This window comes from Equus przewalskii, chromosome 23 (assembly GCF_037783145.1).
Source record: "Equus przewalskii isolate Varuska chromosome 23, EquPr2, whole genome shotgun sequence".
NCBI lineage: Eukaryota > Metazoa > Chordata > Mammalia > Perissodactyla > Equidae > Equus > Equus przewalskii.
This window is the reverse complement of record NC_091853.1, coordinates 26,864,214-26,877,922: the sequence shown is the minus strand read 5'-3', so window position 1 is coordinate 26,877,922 and position 13,709 is coordinate 26,864,214. Positions and strand designations below refer to the sequence as shown.

General features: G+C 35.9%; 1 protein-coding gene across 1 annotated transcript in view; it reads right to left on the bottom strand.

Moving 5' to 3' along the window:
- LOC103541407 (membrane cofactor protein-like) overlaps positions 1 to 13,709 on the bottom strand; it is a 36,876-nt gene that overhangs the window by 18,180 nt on the left and 4,987 nt on the right. The window contains exons 2-5 of the mRNA XM_070591179.1: positions 10,202 to 10,387; positions 9,510 to 9,609; positions 5,348 to 5,433; positions 4,300 to 4,497 (exon numbers count right to left, since the gene is read on the bottom strand). Of these exons, the coding sequence (XP_070447280.1) occupies positions 4,300 to 4,497; positions 5,348 to 5,433; positions 9,510 to 9,609; positions 10,202 to 10,387 (570 nt within the window). The remainder of the gene's footprint in view (positions 1 to 4,299; positions 4,498 to 5,347; positions 5,434 to 9,509; positions 9,610 to 10,201; positions 10,388 to 13,709) is intronic.

Here is a 13,709-nt window from a genome sequence, read left to right as displayed (position 1 = left end):
GGAAATCAGCTGTCATTCTTTCTTGCAGGGGTTGGGGAGTAGAGAAAGGGCTGAAATAATGGAGTTTTTTCACTCTTAGTGGCTACTTTTTCTTTTTACCTTTTGACTCACTAGTTTTACCATGATGTGTTTAGTTTAATAGTGTTTTTATGGTAAATTTTAAAAATTTATTTATCCTCCGAGGGTCACTGAATTTCCTGGACCTGTGGTATTGCTGTTTTGAATGAAATTTGATCATTTTTTGGCCCATACTTATTCAAATAATTTTCTACATTGTTCTCTTTTCTCTTTCTGAAACTCTAATTACATGTACGTTTGACTGCTTGCTACCCTCCCCTAGGTTTGTAAGCCTCTCTCTCTCTCTTTCTTAAACCCTTCTCAAATCACGTTGGGTTTCTGTTGCCTTGTCTTCAGGTTTACTGATCTTTTCACTGTTGTGACAATTTGCTGTTAATTGTACCTAATGATTTTCTTTTAAGTTAGGTTTACTGGATATAATTTACATACAGTAAAATTCACCCTTTTAAGTGTCCAGCTGTATTAGTTCTGACAAATACAAATAATCATATAATTACCACCATAATAAAGACAGAAAAGTTCCATAAGCCCCCAACACTTCCTCGTGCCACTTTGTGATAAGCTTTCCCTCTCCCACAACCTGCACCAACCAGCCAACCACTGCTCTGTTTTCTATCTCTACTGCATTGCTTTTCCAGAATATCATGAATGGGATCATGGCCTACTGAGTATGGCTTACTTCACTAAGCATAATGCATTTGAAATTCATTCCTGTTGACGCATGATTCAGGAGCTTATTCCTTGTTATTGCTGAGTATTATTCCACTTTAAGGATGCAGCACAGGTTGTTCATCCACTCACCAGCTGAGAAACATGTGGGTTGTGTAGGACAATTATGACTAAGGCGGCTATGAATATCCTCATACAGGTTTCTACGTGAACATATTTTCATTGTACTTGGATTGCCGAGTTGTATGGTAAACGTATGCTTAATTTTAGAAGAAATTGCAAAATGTGTTCCAAAGTGGTCAAACCACTTCATATTCTTACCAGCAATGCATGCAAGTTCCAATTGCTCTATATCCTTGCCAGTAATTGGTATTATAGTTACTAATGATATTGAACAACTTTTCACACACTTTTTTGCCATTGGTATATCATGTTTGGTACAATATGTCTATTCAAATCTTTTGACCATTTTTTAAAAATTGGGTTGTTAGTATTGTGCTTTGAGAGTTCTTTACATATAGTAGATAAAAGTCAATTATCACATATGTGCTTTCTAAATATTTTCTCCCAGTCACTGCTCATGTTTTTTCATTCTCTTAACAGTGTCTTTTGCAGACCAGAAGTTTTGAGTTTGGAATGTCCAATTTACTATTTTTTTTCCAGATCATGATTTATGGGTTGTACTTAAGAAATCTTTGGCTAGGTCACAAATATTTTCTATGCTTTCTTGTAAAAGTTTTATATATCTAGGTTTTACATGTATGTCCATGATCCATTTTGAATAAATGTCTGCATATGGTGCTAACAAGGATTGATGTTCCCTTTTTTTTTTGCATATGGATGTCTAATTGTGCCTGTAACATTTGTTGAAAAGATTATCATTTTTCCACTGAATTATTTGTATATCCATGACAAAAATCAACTGGACATATTTGCAAGGGTCTAATTCTGGACTTGCTATTCTGCTCCATTGCTATACATGGCTATCCTTGCAGCAGTATCACACCATCTTAATTCTACGCCTTATAGTATGCTTATACAGTCTTGACATCTGGTGGAGTGCATCATCCAATTGTTTTCAAAATGGTTTTAACTATTCTAGGTCTTTTGTCTTTCCATATACATTTTGGAAACAGTCTGTTGATTTATACAAAAAGTTCTGCTGGGATTTTGATAGAGATTGTGTTGAATTTATATATCAATTAAAGAGAACTGACATCTTTATCATATTGAGTCTTCTGATCAATGACCGACATATATCCTTTAATTTATTAATGTCTTCTTTAATTTTATTATTGCTTAGTAATTTTTAGCATTCAAATCTTTCACATATGTTGCCAAATTCATACACAAGTATTTTCTGCTTTGGAGCTGCTGCAAATAGCATTTAAAAATTTTTCAATTTGTAACGGTTTATTGTTAGCATATAGACATACAATTGATTTTTATATGTTGATTTTGTATTTTGAAACCTCATTAAAACTTCAGTCTTTAGAATTTTCTACACAGACCATCATATCATAAGTAAATAGAGACTCCTTTATTTCTTCCTTCCCAATATCTATGCCTATTTCTTTTCTTGCCTTGTTGTAGTGGCTAGGACTGCCAGTACAATGCTGAATAGAGTGGGGAGAGTGGACATCCTTCTTTTGCTCCTACATTGTGGGGAAAGAAATTAGTCTTTTACCGTTGAGTATAATGTTGGCTGAGAGATTTCTAGAGATGCCTTTAATCAGGCTGAGATAGTTAGTTCCCTTCTACTCCTAACTTGCTGAGAAGCTTTAACATGAAAAGATGACCAATTTTGTCAGCTGCTTTTCTTTTGCATCTATTAAGATCATCATATGTTTTTTTCTTATTCATAGTCTCTTGATATGGTAAATTACACTGATTAATTTTTGAATTTGAAACAAGACTGCATTTATGGGATAAATCCTACTTGGTTATGATGTATCATTATTATTATATATGGCAGGATTTGATTTGTTGACAGGTGTTGAGAAGTTTTGGGTCTATATTCATTGAGAACGAGTTGAGGATGTTTGTAATTTTTCTGCAATGTCTTTGTCTGGTTTTGGTATCAGGGTGATGTTCTCCTCATGAAATGAGCAGCATTCCGTCCTCTTATATTTCTTGAAGAGTTTCTGTAGAGGTGCTATTATTTATTCTTGAAATGTTTGGTAGAATGCCCCAGGGAGGCCATCTGGGCCTGAAGTTCTCGTTATGGGAAGGTTTTTAACTACAAATTCTATTTCTTTAATAGATACAAGACTATTCAGATTACCTATCTCTTTCAGTGAGTTTTGGTATTTTGTGTCTTTCAAGGAAGTTGTCGATTTCATTTCAGTTGTCACATTCATAGGCATAAAGTTGTTTTCATGTTATTCTCTTGCTATTCCTTAAAGGTCTGCAGGATATTTAGTGTTGTCCTCTTTTCCTTCTTGATATTGGCAATAAATATCTTCTTTTTTCTTGTCAGTCTGGCCATAGGTTTCTCTATTTTATCAACCTTCACCAAGATCTTCTCCAGGGTGTTGGTTTCATTGATTTTCTCTATTATTTTTCTCTTTTCAATTTCATTGATTTCTCCCTATCATTATTATTTCTGTCTCTTTGTTTTGAGTTTAATTTGCTCTTCATTTTTAGTTTCTTAAGGTAGAAGGTTAGATCATTTGAGACTTTTCTTTTTTTCTAACATAAGTATTCCATGCTATAAATTTCCCTCTAAACAATGCTTTTGCTGTATCACACAAATTCTGATATTTTGATATGTTGTGTTTTCGTTTTTAGTTCAAAACACTTTCTAACTTCTCTTGTAACTTCTTCTTTGACTCAATGGTTAGTTAGAAGTATCTTGCATAATTTTCAAATATTTGAGGCTTTTCTAGATTATCTCTGTTTTGATTTCTACATTCATTCTATTGTGATTATATAATGTACTATGAATGATTTTAATTCTTTGAAATTTGTTAAAAACTATCTTATTGCCTAGAATATGGTCTCTCTTAGAGAATGTTCCATGTGCACTTGAAAAGAGTAATTATTCTATTGTTATTCAGGGGTTCCTTTCTGACAAGAGTCAAATCCTCTCTAGTGTCTCCCTGCTTTTGATCACTCTATAGGGCCTTAAACATTGTTTTTTAAATATGTTTTGTCCAGAGTTTATCAATCTTATTAGTGGGAGGGTTAGTTATTTACAATGTACTCTCCCATTACCTGCAGCCAGAACTCTCAGATGTCTTGTAATACAAGAAAAAACTGTCTTATGTTTAAGCCAGTGTGTGTTGAGTTTTTTGGTTCTTTCAAGCAAAAAAGTCCTAACTCATACATAACTACAATAGTTCACAATTTACAAACTGGAATGCCAAGAACATGTAGGTTGGGCACTTTATAACTAGAACTATTTTTGATTCAATTTGACCTACATTAAATTAAATTAGAAGTCATTTAACAAGTGGAGGAAGCACGTATGACTGTTTTGTTTACTGATACATAAAACTATTTATAAAGTGTTCCCACAGTGTGAACAAATGAAGATGGAAATATTATTACCTTTACATTCAGGAGGGTCACTACTCCATGTGTCAGGCCCAGAGCAAGTAAGCTGGCTCTCTCCAACGAGTGAATATTCTTCTGGCCCATCTGAAGGGTTACAGCTGTAAGTTACGAACTGATTATATTCAAATGATTTCATGTAGCTATTGGTGTATTTTCCATTTTTTATTTTTCCAGGTGGCGAACACAAAATCACTTAAAAAAAGAAAAAAAGGAGAAATGAAAGGCAAAAGGAAAGATGAAAGATTAATACAGCATTAGTAAAGTCCTATGAACTCCCTTCAATAAAATCATTAACATATGATTTCTCCAAGCTAGTTGCAAACCCAATATCCATTTAGAAGGTTTCTATGAGACTATTATCCCAGATTTAAAAAATGTAGAAATGAACTTTCAGAACAAAACTCATTTTCTTAAATGACTATATAAAATACCCATACGAAATACCTATATTTATCTATAAGGCCATGCTAAGTTTTGTTCTAGTCATCGTACAAGATACTGGAAATTTAACAAGAAAATATGCTTGTGATTAAAAATAAAATTCACTGCTAGTTGAGAAATGCTTTATAATTTATAACTATAATCATTCACTAAATCAATGGTTCACAGTAATACCAAGATATTGTCTTCTTTCACTTTCATCCTTATGAGTGTATGGTGAAATTTTCCAGAGGCCACAAAGTAAGCAAATTCACAACAGACTGAATCCAGATATCTTCTTTTAAGTCAGATATTAAAGAGATTTGAAAAAATGTGAAACAATGCCACTATTCTCAATATTTGTTTTGGAAAAGTTTTCTTTTTCAAATAAAATATATCACAAAAGTTAACATGGATTGACTTTACTGTTCTTAAAAGTGAATTAATAAATAATTATTTTAAAAACTTCTCAGTTTTAATTCCAATATAATGAATATCAATAGACATAACCCACATACACAAAAGCTCTTGGGATCTTTGTTAATTTAAAAGCATAAAGGGGTCCCAAGGCCCGAAAGTTTGAGAACTGCTGGTCTAAATTCTAATGAGAGAGTATACTTACGTTCACATTGTGGGATAATATCATCCCAACGCACATTACTTCCAACACGTATACAAGTTAGAATACTTCGTCCAACTAAGTGATAACTAAATGAGAAAAGAAAAGGTTACTGTTTTCTTTACCAGTTAACAAAATGAACATAATAATCAAGAAAATTTTTATCTGGTTCGTTTTCTGCACTACAGTAATATGAGAAGAAGTTTCTAAAATGATGAAAGTGCTAATAAAATATGCAATTTAATTAAAGAGTTTCTGCATTTGAAAACACATTGGCCAAGAACAAAAATGTCTAAATAAATCTGTCATACCTGTCAGTCTGGCCTCTTTGCTACCTCTGGCAATCACATTACACATTCATTTGTATGTCCTCGCTCACGCCATTCTGCTCAGTAAGAATGGTGACCAAGCAGAGAGAAAAGGCCCTAGAGCTTGCCTGCCTGGATACCAGTCCCAGCTCCATGACTGTCCTGTTAGTTGAGCTTGGGCAAGTCCCTTAATGTCTCTCTTGCTCAGTTTCCTCATCTAGGAAAAGGGAATAATAGTACATAACTCACGGAGTTGTTCTGAGGCTTAGATGAGTTAGCACCTGGCACACACTGAGTGCCAGGCAAGTTTCAGATCTTATTAATATTCTTTAGATCAGAATATCTTTGTAGGAATAGCTCAGGAATACTGCTGGATGAAAACATCTCTGATGATTTAAATTCACAGTACTCTCTCCTCATTCTGGACTCTCACTGGAATGATCACAAATAATTCTATTTATTTGGTAATTCTCATTTACTATTTTGCTTTGACATCTCTCTGGACATATTTTCTTCCTCAAGAAGGCTACAACTACTTTGAGAAGAGTCTCTGTCTTAAACTTTTGGTATTCTTCAAAGTGCCTAGATGGCTTTCTCTATAACAATTAACTGGATGTTCCAACATTTTTACTTGATCAAGTTAAAAAATAGTCACCTGCCTGCACATGGTTCCATTTGACTTTTCCATTCAAGCTCACTCATTTTCTCTGTATTATAGTGTTTTACAAGAGGATTCTGGGAAGACGGCAGAGTAGGAAGCAGTAGGAATCTGTCTCCCAAACTAAGCAACAATTGAAATGGCAGAATCTGCCTGATAAAACTATTTTGGAACTTTGAAGTTTGTTTAAGGCTTGCAACTTCAAGGGGAAGACTTAGATAGGTATACTGAATTAATTTCAGCTCTTAGGAAGATAGCAGCTACCCTCCCTCCACTCTCAGAAGGTGGCAGGCAGCCGTGCAGGTGTTCCTGGAGCAGTTTGCAAGAGCCAGAGTGAGTAAAAGGGACTCTGTCCTCCAAATACAGGTATCTACGGTCTGACTGCTGAGTGGTGCTTCTGATCACAGAGAAGCAGACAAAGCAGCGGGCACTTGTCACACTCCCCTCCACTCTGCAAGCCCCTTCCTTCCCAGCTGGTGACTTCCAGGTGATTTAAAGACCCAGTGCCTTTTGTGCCCCTCTTCATTTTTCACTTTTTCCCTCTCAGGTGCAAGACATTAAAGACCAGGACAGTAAAACACAGCTGTATATATAAGGAAAATTAAGTGAGTCTGCATGATCAGGGAAAGGATCAGAAAAGACCTGATAAGACCTTCAGTTTACTCCTCAGGCTGATCCTCAGCACAGAGACACTGTACAACAATCTAAAACACAAAGATAATAACCAAAAACAGCAAGGCCTAAGGAACAGGGAGAATCTGATTTCCAGAGTTACCACATTATTAGATTCCAATGTCCAGTATTCCACAAACAAGTCACAAGGCATACAAAGAAACAGGAAAGTATAGCCCATTCAAAAGAAAAAAAATAAATCAACAGAAACTGTCTCTGAAAAAGACCTGATGGCAGATTTACTAGACAAAGATTTCAAAAGAACTGTCTTAAAGATGTTCAAAGAACTAAAGGAAGAAGTAGAGAAAGTCAAGAAAATGATATGTCAACAAGCGGAAATATCACTAAAGAGATACAAAATCCTAAAAAGAAACCAAAACAAAATTCTGGAGCTCAAAAGTATAATAACTGGTATGAAGAATTCACTAGAGGAATTAAAGGCAGATTTGAGCAGGGAGAAGAAATAATCAATGAACATAAAGAGAGGACAATGGAAATTACGGAGTTTGAGGAACAGAAAGAAGAGAGTGAAGAAAAGTGAACAGAGCCTAAGAGACCTATGGGATACCATCAAGTGGACAAACATACACATTGTGGGAATCCCAGAAGGAGAAGACAGACAGAAGGGGAAGAAAGAATATCTGAAGAAATAATGGCTGACAACTTCCCAAACTTGATGAAAGACACAAATATAAACATCTAAGAAACTCAACAACCTCCAGATAAAATGAACTCAAAGAGACCCACACTAACACACCTAATAATCTTATTGAGGAAGGCTTGTATGTGATGACTCACTTCTCTCTTCCTGCTTTCAAGATTCTCTCTTTGTCCTTGGCTTTTGAAAGTTTGATTATCAGCAGACTTCTCAGCAGAAACTTTGGAGGCCAGAAGACAGTGTACTTATACACTCCCAATGCTAAAAGAAAAAAAACTGTCACCCAAAAATCCACTACCCAGCAAAACTGTCCTTTAAAAGTGAAGGAGAAATTAAGACATTCCCAGATAAACAAAAGCTGAGGGAGTTCATGACAACTAGACCTCACCTGCAATAAAGGCTCAAGGGAGTCCTGCAAGGTGAAAGGAGGGGACACTAGACAGTAACTTTAAGCCATTTGACAAAATAAACATCTAACTAAAGGTAAATACACAGGTAATTATAAAGGCTTGTATTATTGTAACAATGGTTTGTGATTGCAATTTCTGTTTTCTTCATGATTTAAGAGAATAATATATTTAAAGAAAAACCCAATTATTAGTATAGAAACTAGTATTACTGTAACTTTGCTTTTTAACTCCAGATCTTGTTTTCTATATAAGAGACTAATGCACTTAAAACAATTCTTGGTTTACGTTTTGAGACACACAATAAATAAAGATGTAATTTTGTGACATTGACAACCAAACAGGGTGGGGATGGAGCTGTAAAGGAGCAGAGTTTCTGTATGTTACGAAGTTAAGCTGGCATAACTTCGAATTAGAGTGTTATAACTTTAGGATGGCAAATGTAATCCCCATGGCAACCACAAATAAAAAAGCCATAGAATATACACAAAAGAAAATAAGAAAGGAATTTAAACATTGCACTATAAAAAGGCAGCTAAACAAAAACAAAGATAGCAATTCAGGAAATGAGAGACAAAAAAAGCTGGAAAACAAATAGCACAATGACTCCTTACAAGTCATTACTTCAATGTAAATGGATTAAACTCTCTAATCAAACAACAGAGATTGGCAGAATGGATAAAAACACACGATCTAACTACATACTGTTTACAAGAGACTCACTTGAGATCCAAAGACAAAAAACAGGTTCAAAGTGAATGGATGAAAAAAGATATTCCATGCAAATAGCAACCAAAAGAGAGGAGGGTTAGCTATACTAATATCAGACAAATTGGACTTTAAATCAAATAAAGTTACAAGAGACAAACGTCATGATATATTAATAAAAGTTGATATAGCAAGAAATATAACAGTTATAAATATTTATGAATCTAATGACAGACCACTAAAATCTATGAAGCAAAAACTGACAGAACTGAAGGGAGAAATACACATTTTCACATAATAGGTATTTTACAACAGTTGGAGATTTAATACCCCACTCACAATAATGGAGAGAACAAGACAGAAGATGTGAAGAAAGAGAGGACTTAAACCTCACAACATTTCCGTGAGCCCCACTCCAACTCTGAGAGCTGGCCGTCTTAAACAGGGTGCCCTTTGTCATCAAGGATAAAGTCACCATAGTTTCTACATTTTTAATGCTTACAACAGGCTTATTATTACATACAGTAAGTATTATAGAATTTTTCTCTCTAATTTAAATTTCTTTCTATAAATTATACAACCTTTCAGTCTCCATAAAAACCCCAAGAACTGTTGGGCTACAAATACAACTGATCATATAGGAAAAAAAAAAAAAAAAAAAAAGATGAAATCAACTTAAGCTTAAGAAGAGAAGCAAGACAAAAATGGAATTTGTAAAATTTACCTTTTTTCTTCTAAGGAGCAACTTACTTACCCCTCATCACACAAAAAGTGAGCTTCTGAATCAAACATATAGGAAGAATTTGGGGATGTTACTTCACCATATTTGAGTTGTGGAGTTGGACATTTTTTTCCTAAAATAAAATTTTCAAATTCGTTGTTTTACACCAATTTCAAAAGAGATTGCATCAAGATCAAAACTCTACACTGCTCTTTATAATTCATGTAATATTATTCTCTTTAACTATTGTAAGGACAAAATTAAAATTTACATTTACCCGGGTAACCAATTGCCAAGAAAAAGACTCCCTGGAGATTCCTCAAAGCGTGAAAAAAAACGCATTGCCATCTAAAGCCTAAGTTCACATGAGAAAATCATCATTGCCATAGTGGAAAATGGATCCTAAAATGTGTAAAAATCTCTAGAGCAAGCAAAAAACAAAAAGAGAAAAAAAGGCTTTGTTTGGAGCTGGCCTGGTGGCGCAGCAGTTGAGTTCGCACATTCTGCTTCAGTGGCCGGGGTTTTGCCGGTTCGGATCCCGGGTGCGGACATACGCACCGCTTGGCACGCCATGCTGTGGTAGGCGTCCCACATACAAAGTAGAGGAAGATGGGCACGGATGTTAGCTCAGGGCCAGTCTTCCTCAGCAAAAAGAGGAGGATTGGTGGCAGATGTTAGCTCAGGGCTAATCATCTTCTTCTTCAAAAAAGATTTTGTTTACTTACTTGTACAAGCTTCTTCAATTGGGAACCATGAGCCATTATGCTCACAAAAAGTCGAGAGGCTATAGGGAAACAGGCGCTCATATGCTGGGCGACACTCATAAAATAGTCTCTCCCCAGGAAAATAAACTCTGTCAGGTTTACCCTTGAGCTGCATAGTTTCAAATGTTGGCGGTGGCTCACAGGTACCTAGGAAGAAGAGAGTAAGTACATGAAAACAAAGTACTTTACCTCTTTCACCAGACAGGGCCTGTGGCCTGGCAGCAGGTAAGTAGTACAGAATAAATGGCAAGGTTCTAGGCAAGACGTTTAATGACTGTCCCATGCTTTTACCCAAGTGGTGGTAGCTGTGGACGATGTGTCTTGCTTGTTTTTAATAACATCTTATTAGCTTTTGGTTTCTTGGGGAATAAGCTTAATTTTCACTCAACAGTAAAATGAAGAGACAAAATCGATGTTTTTAGGTTTAAAAAATATATGCAGGAATATATCCTTCCCCACTTTTTTCTAAATTCATTCCCAAACTCACATCTCCTCGAAGAAGTCTCTATAGTATATACCACTCTGCTGAGATTACCCTCCACAGTTTGAAACACAAACTCATGATCACTTGGCACTGCAGGCTCAGTCTCCTCTCAGAAGGTGAGCTCCCAGAGCTCAGGGATCACATGCCTTCTTTTTCTACTACACCCTCTACCCAGCGGGTGCTCAAGAAATGCTATAGTAAGAGGCGGTAGTTAAATAAGCATCGTGGATTCCATAGATCAAAATAAATATGGGCTGAACTACTTCAAAATAAAAGACATCATTTTATAGTTTTCATAATAGTGAACTGAGCATTTTGTAAGTGAAGAGATGCCATTTAAATATCAAATGAACTACTTCGATAGCTTTACATGAAAAAAATTTTGCTTTCCTGGATATCACTGTATGTAAGTCCTAAAGGACTAAAAGAATGCAGAGGTCTCTCCTAAAGGTGAAAGGAGCTAAGAAGAAAAGAATGAAATCTATTTTGATCCCTGAGGTTTCTTTCTTACTCTCTGGATCTAGGTCTTACTTCAGACTGAGAGACTGGTCAAGCAAACTCTAAGCAAGTGAAATATTACTCTCCTTTCACATCATATTCTAAATTCTAAAACCTTCTCTATATACTCTATCAACATTTTATTTACAACATGCACTGAAATCTACCTACGGGCAAAATGTTTTCAACATTTCTACTGTGCTGACCTTGACATCTGAATGTTCCTCAATCAACTGCCCAAAACAAAAGCAAAAAGCAAACAAAAAGCCCTAATAATTAAAAGCATTGATTAAAAAGATTAGTGTAGAGTTGAATTTTATTAATAATCTTAAATGTACTGACTATCCTGAACCAGACGTTCTCATTTCGCAACAGGAAAAAACAACCCCTGGGCTAGAAATGCTGTAATTCCCATTCTAGACACAAATACATGACATCATTCTAGCATTTCCTGGAATCACCAAGAAAGTAATCAAGCAACAGCATGCCCATGATTAAATTATACAAGTATCCTTTGTTTTATGAACTCAATTCCAGTAACATCTTGAAAGCATATAAAGAAGAGAAGATTCCTAATTTGTACGGAAAAAGAAATGTCAATTGGATGGTTTAACCCATTCAACTAATTAAAATATTTCTTTCTCTTAACATGCATCATGAAATAGATGCTTTCAACAATGTGCAGAGTGTAAAATTTGGTTTGGCAACCGAATGATTAAAAGCTTTATACACTGTAATAACTGAGTCCAATATCACACTTTTTTTACAAACAAATTTCCCCTCTTGCTCAGAAGACTGAATTTTTCTCCTATAGAGATTTTCAAACTAAACATTCCCAGCTCTAGAAAAATAGTATCTTGACTTACTTTGTTTAAGATCATTCACAATATAACTATTATTAGGCTGCAATGCTATACTTCAATAATAGATGCCATTATACAATATGATAGGCTGCATCCAAAAAATTCCCCAAAGTTTCAGGTGAGTTTCAGGAAAGTGGAATAGTGCTCCACTATGGATCAAGAGATGTCCACCTTCTCTACATTTGCAAAAATTGTGCACACATTCTCTATCTTCTTGCAAAATCTAAAAATAACTCTGATGTAAGCACACAGCCACCACCTTGTCAAGATTGCTACCTTCAGAAAATCCTGGTCTCTGACTAAAACTGGACCAGCCTGCTCCTTCTCCCACCATCTACACAACCTATTTTTCTTCCTTCCTCTAAATGCAGACTCTGGGATCTACATCTGTCAATTTTATTTCTCACTTCCCACTTGTTTCTAGGCCTACAAAAATCACTTAAATTATGTTCAAAGTCATTAAGTGGCCTCATCCTTGGTAAATTCATCCTGACCCTTTCTTCCTCAGTAATTTTAGTTACTATGTCTATAACATCTGGAGCTATTGATCACTCTGTCTTCTCTCCCTCCTGCCTGAAAAGCTCTCTCCCCTTGGTTTCCAGGATAGTACACCACCCTGGTTTTCAGCTTGTCCTTTGGCTATTCTTCCTTCTCTGCCTGATCTGATAATGTAATGTTCCTAACGGGTGGTTCTAGGAACTCTTGTTATTTCATTCTGCAGCTTCCCCTGGGTCAGTATATACTCCCACGACTTCATTACCACAGATAAAAGCTGTCTCCCAAATCCCTCTTTCCATCTTAAGTTATTTAGCTGAGGCACCAAATCTGTTTTCAGTTGCCGCCCCACACAGCTCCACTTGGAATGTGTCACGCTATCTCAAATAACATAATGAAGCCAGAGCATGCTCTCTTTCCATTCTTCACCCTCACACATGCCCAGCAAACTTGTTATATTGTTTCCACAACTGAAATGGCTGTTCCATCTCTCTAATTCTATCCTTCACTTCTAATTCAAGCCTCTCTCATTTCTTATCTGGATTGCTACAAGAGTTTCTGAATAGATCTCCTTATCCGTCTTGACACCTTTCCTTCAATGGAAGGAATTCATTTTTCACATTGCCACCAGAGTAATACTGATATGATACAGTGACCAACCCTCTTCCAAGTCAGATGCCTGTCAATGGCTCCCCATTCCCCTCAAGATAACGTCTAAGGCCCCTTCACATGGCTAACAGACTTCTAAAATCTGTCACTATCAGGACACTGCTCACTCTTGCACACTATTCTCAAGTCATATTCAATTCCACGTAGTGCCCATTCAGTTACTTAGACTACATTAGTACAGCAGGCTCTATGCATCACTTTACTTCAACTTTGACCAGAGACCCTGCCATTCCTCCCACCCACTCATCCTTCAGTTTCATCTTAGATGCCACTTCTTCCTTGAAGCTCTTGACAGCTCTCAGTCAAAAAACTGGGTTAAGTGTTCTCCTGCTGCCCCAACTAACGTTTTCCATAGCACTTTTCATATTGTAATTCTTTATTATTTATACTGCCTATGAGACTGTCACCTTCTTGAGGACCACGTCTCATTCATCACTGCACTTCTAGGACCTAGCACGAG